The sequence below is a fragment of the Pseudomyrmex gracilis genome, unplaced genomic scaffold (genome assembly GCF_002006095.1).
Source record: "Pseudomyrmex gracilis isolate BER0280 unplaced genomic scaffold, ASM200609v1 scaffold_1, whole genome shotgun sequence".
NCBI lineage: Eukaryota > Metazoa > Arthropoda > Insecta > Hymenoptera > Formicidae > Pseudomyrmex > Pseudomyrmex gracilis.
In genome coordinates this window covers 392263-403987 of record NW_018020585.1, presented here as the reverse complement: position 1 = coordinate 403987, position 11725 = coordinate 392263, and the positions used below count along the sequence as shown (strand labels likewise).

Here is an 11725-nt window from a genome sequence, read left to right as displayed (position 1 = left end):
AGAAAGAGAAAGAGAAAGAGAAAGAGAAAGAGAAAGAGCACATTGAATACACAGTTTTCGATAAGTATGAAACGAAGCGAGATTGCGCGCAGCCCAACACTATTTCCCGTAAGAGAAATTACTTCCGTTCGTATCCGGTACAAGCCGCGGTTACCCTCGTTACATGGTTCTCTCGTGATCACGTCGTCAGTCTATATTCCATAACTCCCGACCAAGTAACACAAATATTGGTGCGATAGTCAGCAGCAGGCTTCAAAAATATAAAGCCAATATTGCGATAAAATATCTATATATTTCTGAGCATCATATTATCACTGTTTCTTCTACTTTTTTAGGATAAATTTACGGCAAGTAGTTAAAAACATGTAGGATAATATTCCGGCATATGAACCGCATTTATTGAAAACTTAATTTATTAAGTAGTATTTACAATGTCAAAGACAAAAGATCTATACCAATAAAAACTATACTGTCTTATTTAAACACTTTAAAGTGGCAATAGATGAAAAGTTAAAAAAGTTACGTGAAAAGAGAAAGAGAGAGAGAGAGAGAGAGAGAGAGAGAGAGGGGAAAAGGCGTATATAACCGTGTTTACTTCGGCGCACACTTCATTTCGGTATCGGGAGATACCTCGCGCTGCGACTCCGCCGTGTAATCTCGTTTTTAATTTTTCAATCACTTTGATCGTTCTCATCGTATATTCCTGGCCGTTATATAACCCGTATTTATTGGCTCTCTTCTATCGGTGTGGCAACCTATAACTTGCAGTTATCGAGCGGCAAGCGCGCGCGAGCTCTTTCGCGCGAGTCTCGAGACCCGAAGTCTCCTAGTTTTTGTTTGGCATACCACACCGAAAGCTCTGGGGGTATCGGCTAATTTAAAAGTTCCCAGGAACTCATCTACCGCTTAGTAGCTTCGGCAAAAGCTCGTTGCACCGTGTATACGATCCTCGTGTCCACCGCTTCTCTCTACTACTGACGCTTTTCTCGCCTTTCTCGAAGCGCGGTGTACGCTATGTCATCATACCTTTCGCTTGTTTTTTAGTTCTAAATGGTAGTTGCGATCTCTTTTATTACGTGTAAAAGAATCTTACGGAAAAAGTAATTAATTATTGGATCTGAAAAAAAACTATATATATACAGTTACTAAAAACATTATTTGTTTGCAAGTATCGAAAAACTGATTTAACCAACATCTACTGTCTTTTAATTTAAAAGAAAGCATAGATGCCTTTTCTATTAATGGCTTGTCTTATCGATTTTGTTAACTTTTTTATACTTATCAATGCGAACAAGTTTTTCTTGTACACAAAATAATTAAAGAAGTTCTCGTGAATAAAGTAAAATTATACAAATAATTTTGTTTTTGCTGCAGGCAAGCCACAACCGATGGTCATATGGCTTATTAATGGTCGAATAAAAGATGAGGAATACGAACATAATGCCGGAGATGTGATCGAAAACAGGTAAGTAGTTTAGTAATACAGGTAGTTTAGTTGATAATATATTCTTGCCAGATATATCTGCTAACATAATCTATATCTCTTTTTGTAACCTAAATTTTTGTGTGTGTTTATTTAGTCTTCTTAAATTTTACACGTGTCCTTTCTTGTTTCAAACATTGATAGATTAACGCTACAGCCTATCAGCCGGTCTGATCTTGGCTCGAACTTTACCTGTCAAGCACGCAACACGGATTTGGTGGATCCGAAGGAAACTTCGATCTTTCTGGATCTCAACTGTAAGTGAATTTGAATTCTTGTGTTTTATTTAAATAAGAATATTTTGCATCAAATAAAACATTCTTACGAATTCTTACAAATTTTGTGCTTTTTATAAAGATCGAATACTTTTATTAAAAGAATGAGAAACTAATGAAAGCAAAGTAGGGAAAATAAATTCTTATCACGTAGCCAACAAATCAGAGGCCTCGCCCCCGAGCCTATCCTGTCTTGCATTAACGATAAAATCTACGAGACACCAAAAGTGGGCCAACATCCTTTGCTCCCTCACCGCTAGGCGAGCCACCTTCAAGGAAAGATAAGGCGGGAGATAAGACGGAAAATATATTAAATCTACTCTCCGGGCCTTGCCTCGTTCATTCCTTCTTGAGAAAGAGCGCGAAAAGCGGAGACTATCTTCTAGGTTTCTTGAAATTAGAATTCTTTGTTAAGTCGCTATAGTGAACATTGGGGTGTTAGAATGCGGATAAGCTCGAGTTGTTCCTAATTTTTGCATTAAACTAAGAAATTGGCAAGTAGGATCTTATCTTTTCGGCAGATCCGAGACATGGATTCTGGAATTCTGGTCAACCAACTCGCCACCGTTTCTACGCACGCATTTTTTTTCCTCGATTGCTGCAGCACACACAAATCAACTTGCTAGTTTTTGATTCAATTACGCTGTTATCCATTATGCTCTTATCAGGATTTTTTAATCAGTGTTACCGCTTTTCGTGTGCGTATATTATCAAAACAGAAAAATGTTGCTTTTGCGCGTTGCGAGAACGAACGTCGAGGCAACCGGTGATTGATACGTGTCCAATAATCAGGTCTCCCGAAAATCGTGGATTTTCACCGGAGCTACTAACGAAATTGGAGGCCGGTTATCGATGAGCGAAGGCAGCCCCATCACATAGCGGCAAATAAAAAAGTTGCAGATTGAAGAGAGAAAAGCGTGATGAAGCGCGCTCTTGCCTGATCCTACGACAGACGCTGATGCTCTTTGATTTTTGTTACTTCGCCAAAGTGCCCGCGCGCATTCGATGTGTATTTATTTCATCGTCCTATTTTATTTTCGCAAAATAAAAGCTAAAAATAGAGTTTTAAACAAACAGACCATTCCGATCTCAGCGCTTCGGGGCAACACATCAATCGAGAAAATTGTTGTATCGACGGCGCATCACCGGCTATCAGCACATCTTATTAATTTTAAAACTAATCAAACTTCTAAGGAAATATTATCAGACAAGTAGGATGTTGACCCAACACAGTATCATTTGCAATTTGTTTTGTCTTGTTACATTGACAATTTATAAACGCGTAGTTATAAATGTGCAGTTTTTTAATTTACTTATATTTTATATTTTATATGTATAATTACCAATTGACATCTATGTATATAATTTAAAAATAAATGTTAATAAAAACATTTATACATTTTTATCAAATATATATTTAAAAAATAGAATATATACAACTTGTTCTAGTAGGAAAGATTATTTAATTACGTAAATGGAGCGATAAATATTTAGTGTTTATGTCGGAATAAATAATGAAATAACGAGGAGCCAACGTACATATATAATAAAAAATAAATAGAGATTTCTGTTATCGGAGTAAGTGCACAAACAGCGTATGGAAAGCTCTATTCACAGTTTTCATATTTCATAGACGAACGAATCGTATCTAGTCGACACCAGCGAATTGGAAACGTAGATTTATTGGCCGTCAGAACGCGATCACTCGCCACGAGTAAAATTTAGGATAGCTCAATTTTCAACGTACACGCGTGCTCCGTGCAAATACAGACTTCTCTTGTGATAAAGAGCACATTATTAATAATACGTTGAAAAAGAATAAATGCGAAAAATAGGTAAATACACACACACTTGCGAGGAACGACGATGCCACGTATGTAATATTTATGCGACTAAATATTCATACTTTGCGTAAAAATATTTGAAAACTAAATGTTTATTGAATGCGTCGCATGTACATCCACGCAACGTCGAAAATATTTGTTTAACTTGCGCGATTGTTTCCGTACGCGATGCACACGACCGTGTATCGATACAACGCGAAATGCCGCGAAGCCTCACCCAGATATGAAGGGCGGGTTGCAGGTCGGCAATTTATCATTTTATAACGTGAGATCCATTTTAGCGATTTGACACGGCCTCGCGTATTCCATTTTTTATCGGTCATTTTTAATTTTTCAATGCAAAATTTTAACTCAAAATTTAAAAACTCGAATTCTTTGCGTTCGTATTATTAGAAATTTTTTATTAATAATTTTTCGTTAAATTTTTAGATTAGTGTTTTAAATTTAATTAAAACACATTTTCTTGAAAACGTTTACTTCGAAAATGTTAAAAAAAGTAATTGAAGTTATATTAAAATTAATTTCTTGTTAACTCGTTTGACACGCAAAATAGAAAAAAAATTTATATGTATTTATATGTATTTATTAATATTTTATATAATCTGATCAATATACAAATTAATTAATCAAATACACATATTGCACGCTAAGTTATTGAATTTTAAAGTTTCTTTGAGTTATATAGTACAATTAATTTTGTGTTACGCTATAAATTTTATAATTGACTATAGATCATAAACACAGCTGATTTTTCATCTATATATAATTTTATGGAATATTTTTTATTTATAATATAGATGTATTGTAAGACATCTTTATAGAAACGGTGGTGTATATATATATATATATGTATATATATACAATATTTTTTAGTGAAACCTTTGAGCGTGGTCATAAGAAGGCCAAATAGGATGGGATTCAGTACCGAGTCCCCGTTGCTGGCGGGGAAGCGATACGACGTGGAATGCGAGACTACTGGTTCAAGGCCACCCGCGGTGATAACGTGGTACAAGGGCCGAAGAAGACAGCTGAAGCACACGAAGGTGAGAAAAATAAGAAGTAACAGCAGTTTGCGCGGATCTTCGACCGAGAAGTAGCTATCTTATCTTCCCCCCTTCTTTATAGCAGTTTACCTTGGGATCTCATGCCTTTTGTTCCCGGGAACACAAAAGCCGCTTTCTCCCGCTTTCTTTCGCAACTTGTCGCCTTTATTTTTGTCTCAGCACTTACTGGTAAAATTATAGTCAGGGCGTGAAGAACCAAACTTATACTCGCGTGTGGTAATCTCGAACAAGCGCGAACTTTCTCCTCGATACGTGCTTCGATTAATCACGATCCCATTTGCTAATATGCTCTTTTAACGCGATTCGATTTGTACGTAATTCCCGTAGCACACAATAGCACATGTAATTAACGGCTAAGCTGCTTATTATCCTCTAGTTGAATCCGCCACAGTCGTCAATTAATCGCTGTGGCAGACCGGATGCAAAAATAACGCACTGATTTCGCTTGCGTTTTGTTTCGAACTTTTATTTATAAAATTTCAGGGATTTTTTCTGAATCTTTTCTCGCGAATCGTGTTACAAACATGTTCGTTTCTATAGTTATTATTGCACGATATTAAACTATTTTTGCTTTTTTACTTATATTGCAAATTATAGAAATTAAATCACTATTCAATTTACCCTCTTTTTAATTCAACAAACAAGAATTCTTCAGAAAACAGTGAAACAAAATCAATAAATAAAAATTTTTGTTTTGAAAAGATTTAACACACATTTAAGTCATCACAGTTTAAATCATCAGGTTCGTTTATAGCTATGAAGAGTGTCAAGAATATCAAGAACAAAAGATTTATCATGTAAAAATAGAAATACTTCAATATGCGAAATAAGACGACACTTTCATTTATAGCACTCTCTCCTGAATAATTGGCACTTGTTTTCAATTTGCGCCAATTATTTTCGCGTTTCTATCGCGTGGTATAACGAGACTGTTAACGTTTGCAAAATATATCCTACGATAACTCGCCCTCCTCAAAAGACGGCAAGATACATCTCGATATAGTTGCAAGATCGTATAGTCGAGTCAATTTTCCAATGACACTTTCGAGAGTTACGTGCTTGTTGAGAACGAGACGTTGAGCGAGAGTGCGCGGATGAAGATGCGGAAGAGGGACGAAAGTAAAAGGTCGAATCGCCCGGGAGAACCGATAACTACACCCCTCGGTAGCGAATCTTTCCCTCGGGAGAGATTCTCGCAAGGAGAGCAAAATCATAAGAAGACTAGGGAACAAAGATGGAGAACATGGAAACGAAAAATAGAGAAAGAAAGACAGAGAGTGAGTGAAAATTTTAAAGAAAAGCACGACAGTGAAAAAGAAAGAAAGAGAGAGAGACAGGGTCAGGAACAAATAAAGCATTGGTACTCTCTCCGAACGAATTGGATTCGCCTGGACTCGAGTCACATCCGATTGTGATAGCAAGTTGAAAGCGAATCGAAAGGGAGGTTGAAAGCAGCATTGCTAGTGGTGATGGTGGAGGATAGCGACGGAGATCGGAGCTTCGAGATGCACCGATTGAATTAAGCAGCCACACCTGTCGACTCCAGATATTTTCATTGGTGGCATGCTAATTGCCAATTAAGCTACACCGATTCAGCCGATCCCGCCTGAATATCCACTTTACATTTACGTCTCTCTTCTACGGAAGCGCGCGCTCAGACTTCCGAAGGGATGTCTACTCAGCACCCCGCGTTTGACTGAAACGGAGACCGCACCAGGAAGCAAGCAAGTCGTCGGAGAACAAGCGCACGAACTTTACGGCAGGCATTGACCTACCGCACATGTTGCATAACAATGTCTTTTTTTCTCTAGGTTAGAGAAATAGAGAGAACGTACAGAAAATTGTATGAATTTAAAAGATATATCACTTTCTTTAGTAAATTAAACATTTACTTTGATACTTTTATGTTTATCATTCTAGAAAGAGATTCCGTTATTTAATTTTAAATTATACTAAATAATAATATTACATTAATATATATTTATTTAAATTTTAAAATTATATACTAAATCATATTTATTTCTCCATTTCTCTAAATTAAAATCTTATAGAATAATAGTAATCTCCGATGTAAGTCGTACCTATCAAAAACTTAATTTATCAAATAATATTTACAATGTCAAAGATAAATAAATTGCATACTGCTAATAAAAACTTATATTGTCTTTTACTATAAAAAAAATTACAAATAAAAAATCTTTACTTCTTATATCTTAAAAAAACTCAAAAAATCTTTTGCATTTTTGCCATATATCTCATAGGAATAAATTATATGGTTATATATGAATGAGATATACGACTTATGAAAACATCTGAATTATAACACTTTTTTTGCAATAATATCTTCCAGAAAAAACCTTGTAGTAATCATTTCACATATCCGTAAACTACGGTTGCGCTACTTTTCATTTGCGCTGCAAATCAACTAAATTGACAATGGTTTTGTTACTAGAAACAATAAAAAGCTGAAATCACAACACAATACTAATATAACTCAAAGGTACATAACACAGTGGTTGCACGCAAATTATTTTTACTTTTTTAATTTTTTTCTGACCTATGTGGAATAAAACCCGGCCAAAATGTCCGAATTACTCTATTTTTCACACATACACAATTCTCGTTTTTTTTTTATTCTTCAAGACATATAATATTTTTCAAAAACTTCCCAGCATCGCAACTGTAAGTTAGGTAATTCTCGTAAAAACGTTACTATATTGATAGTATATTGTTCAAAGTCCTTTCCGCTAGATGCGGCTGTTACGGACGCACAGTGCGAAAATCTCGGCCCGTCGGGAATATTCGATAACGTTATTCGATAATGTGTGTGTATCGTGAAGAGCGCATTACGGCTGGCTTCCTGGAGTATCTGCTAAACTACATTCAAACGGAGCAGAGCCAAGAAACCCGCTCTGCAGGGAATCCCCCATTTATTAATCACGCTGTAATGAATGAAATGCCAAATCGATCGAAATGCGCCGGTGTGTCACAAGTAATTAGGAAAATTGAGTTACTTCAATTAATTACTGTTCTGAATTATATCATATATTGATTATCAGTATATTGATTATAATGATTGTTATTCTATAACGAGTGATGCAATTGAAGGACAAGTCCGATTCATCGCGTATAATATTAGATCACGTTTGTGACTGTAATATACAAAATTCAATTGTAAAATTCATAAGATTACGATAATGCTATATGCGCGATATTGGCTTTATTGACGCATTTCTTAAAATAAAAATATTTATAGGTTTCGTTTTCATTCTATTCACATATCTTAACTTACTTTTTACTACGACGTGATAAAATATACATCTGATGTTTTTTTGTTAAATAGAATATCACGAAGATTGTCGATCACGTTTAGTCTTTTTCCGATCAAATGTTTTGAAATTGTTAAGCAAAGACATTAAAGCTACGATTAAATAAAACAAGTATTTTTTATGCACAATTTTTACCATTTCCGAAGTTCATCTTTTTCTCATCTGAGGAATATTTTAAGAAGATTTAAGTAATAATCGTTCGATCTTCCCTTGATGCGGTTTCCGCGCGAGTACGCTTCAAAGTTCGTCATACTCGCGTTTCAGACTCAAATGGAAATACCTCGGTCACGTCAGACGTTGTGGAACTTTACTAGCCAATGCCGGAGTCGCTCGAATCGTGATAGTTAGGTACGTACGGCCCTGAGGGGCCCCGCATTATCGATAATCTCGAATCGGAGCTGTAACTTTCCCGCGCGCGTTTGGCTCGCGTGCACTTTGGAACATCAGCGTTGTCTCTCCGTGACACGCAGCTCTAATTAATTTCACGTACTTCATTAACAACCTCCGGCCGCAATGCTTAACGACGTTTTGGCGTCTCTGCGTACCGGGAGTTCCGATATTCCCAGAGCAAAATGAAACCCACCGTTGCACTCATCTGATGAGTAGCGTCGTGAAGAATTAATGTGTGTGTGTGTGTGTCTATATACGCGCATAAATCTAATATTGAATTATTTATTGTTCTATCTCATGAATTTGTTCCAATTCCGAATTATCTTTCTCGTATAAAGTGAACGCGAAGCTTTTTTTCTCTGAGTTCTTGCTTTTTCTGTAAGTGGAAAATAAACGAGAATAGAGGATCGGAATTCGCGGTATTTAGAAAGGATTCTTCCCACGTCGGCGAGTCTTAGTTTTTTCGAGCATTTGAGAGAACGAGCGAGGACAAATTTCCGACAGATGTTACCACGGTTGTTTACGGTCTGCCTGTGAAACCTAATATAACCGAAATTAACCATAGCGACGTCAGATCACTTTTTTCTCGTTCTTTTTCTCGTTCCACTTTTCGCTCACTACCTTGCGCCACGAAATTATATCTCGCGCGAGAGTATTTGAAATATCCGAAAGACAGTATACTAATCCGCAAAATTATTATTATACATATTATACATGCGCGCGCGCGCGTGTGTGTGTGTGTGTATATGTATTCATTTGTTCTGAAGTTGATTGAAGCGCTTTATCTCTGCCTTTACACTCGCTTGCACGTCACGTGTGCAGTGACTTTTCGTCATGAGCTTGCAAGTTAGAAGACACATTTTCAAGAGATCAAACCTAACTCGAAGATGGAATATCTAGTTCTTTAACAGAATACATCAATTTGCAATTAAAATTGTTGCGAGCTACAAACTCTACAGTAACATGTGTATCAATTTATTTTAAATATAGTCTTTTTCTCGAGCTCCTCGTATAAGAGCTTTAAACTTTTATATTTCGAACTTAAACATGTAAATAAATAATTTATTTGTGTGTAATTTATAGAATTGCTCTAGAAACCGCGAGGTGTCGTGGTTCTTGAGCGATTTATAAAATATGCGCAACGAAAAAATTATATACTATATAGATATTTTATGATAAGAGAGATAATTTTTAATTGATTTCTCGAATCTTTCTTTTAGGAAGAGAGATCGGAGAATCGAACTGTCAGCACAGTTGAGTTTGAGCCAGGTGTGGAGGATCATGGAAAATCTATCACCTGCCGAGCGGAGAATCCAAACGTGACTGGACTCTACGTCGAGAAGTCCTGGAAGATCGACGTCGTATGTGAGTACACGTTACATTTTTCCTGAACATTCCAATTTCTTGCGAACTGTAAACTCGCTCACGACCGACAGATCGCGGTAAATCGAATACGACGACATGACAAATAGTGCATTACTGGTGTTTATCGACTTCTGAGTTTTTTTCATTCTCTTCTTTTCTCTCTTCTTTCTTCCTCTCTCTTTCTTTTTCTTTCACTATTTTGTTATTCTCATCGCGTATATATATGAGCCGGATAAAAAATCAGAAATTGCTCGACATCTATTTTGGATTCTTCTCTTTATCTTTATTCGGGTCCCCAATTCGATTTTATGAGCTTCTTCGAAATGCGTCCTTTTTTCTGCGTTCACGCGTCGTTCGCTTTTTGTATCCCACGCGCTTTTCTCCCTCCGAACATGCTTTTCACGACGTCAGTAAAAAGATGATCCATGAGATTTCTCATAAATTATAGACAAAAGTTGATGAAATCGTTGGATCGTCGTATAATTTTGGTCAGAACTCAATCTCGATAGTCATAAAAAAAGAATAAATGCGCGAAGAAAGCGGTACAATCGGTGAAATTAAATTATTCTGGAAAATTTGCTACATAAGCACACACTTTTATTATGCTGTTTGTTTCGATATCGAATAATCGCACTTTATTGTTTTCTTCACGGAATGCCTTTTTCTCTTTTATTATGGACAGATACAAGTAAAATCGTTCTGCTCAGAAATGTACATCAAGCGAGACATCACGCACATATTCACACGTCGCATTTACTGAGCATCCGTGAAATTTATCACACGACTATATTCATCTGACACCATAAACTTTATGTTCGACTTGTTCAGAGTTATAGCACGCTTCTCTGCGCATATTTAAACTAGACGAGACATCGACGGTGAAAGAGACGCGGACAGTATCGCGCGTTACTGACAGCCTCTCCTCCAAACAAATTGTCGTCAGAAATATCGTCCTGAGAATAACGCGATTGAGAACACAACACTGTTTACGTATTTTTGTTGAGTAAATATCATTATTTATATAATTTGTGATTATAATTATTAACATAATTTATTACAAAACTTGATAAAATAGATATCATTGTTTTATTTAATAAATTCAATTAAATAAGCTCAATTAACTTACTTTATATACTACTTAATCAAATCTAATCTAACCTACATTAATATCTTTTAAATCTGAATTAAAGTAATATAATTATAGTAAATATATTAATTTATATTTTAATGTTTTCTCAGCTTTAAAATCGTTAAAAATTGCTAAGTTTTTCTTAGAAAAAAGTGAGTCAGTATTAGCAGTACAATAAATAAAACTTGTCCTTTGCGAGAAACAGAGTTGCGCGATATCATGATTTAAATTTATATTCATGAACGTCAACACACAGAGTAGCTGCAAAATAAAGCACAGGTAAGCTTTGAGGGAATGAAAACGATTCTTATGGTGCGCGAGGCGTCGTATATCACCGTATGTTCATTTTAATTGTATAATACGTATAAATAACGGCGAAAAAGTGCGCCGTGAGCGGCGAGGATCGCGTATACTCCTCGCTCAGATATTTTTTCAATTTTGTAGGAGCGCGCGCGTTACTTCGGCAGCGATAAATTTCTCGATTCCGTACGGTTTATCGTTCGTTCTCATCTGTCCGGTTGCGTCCGTTGCACCTGCACATCTGGCAAAAATATAGCGGCGGTGCGGGAAAATGGGGAAAATACGTAAGAAGGATTCGCGAAACGAGAAAAACTGCAGAATACGGGAAATGACGTCATGTCACGTATTCGATTACGCCGTTTTACAGTACGACGCGAAAATTACGCTGCCTCTGTAGGTGTCGGTAATCTTCGCTGTCACTGTCACTGTCGTTCTCGACAGCGTACAATCGACTATATCAACGCGAATAAAATTATGAGAAATAAAAGTTTTTGGCAGTTTCGGACTCTTTTTCATATTAACAAACATTGACATTAGCGCTGTAAT

At 36.3% G+C, this 11725-nt stretch overlaps 1 protein-coding gene across 1 annotated transcript in view; it reads left to right on the top strand.

The window, feature by feature from the left end:
* Nucleotides 1-4513: 4513 nt before the first annotated feature.
* Nucleotides 4514-11725, top strand: part of LOC109852277 (nephrin-like) — a 34768-nt gene continuing 27556 nt past the window's right edge. Inside the window, exons 1-2 of the mRNA XM_020423300.1 lie at nt 4514-4645; nt 9606-9750. Coding sequence (XP_020278889.1) covers nt 4514-4645; nt 9606-9750 — 277 coding nt within the window. The remainder of the gene's footprint in view (nt 4646-9605; nt 9751-11725) is intronic.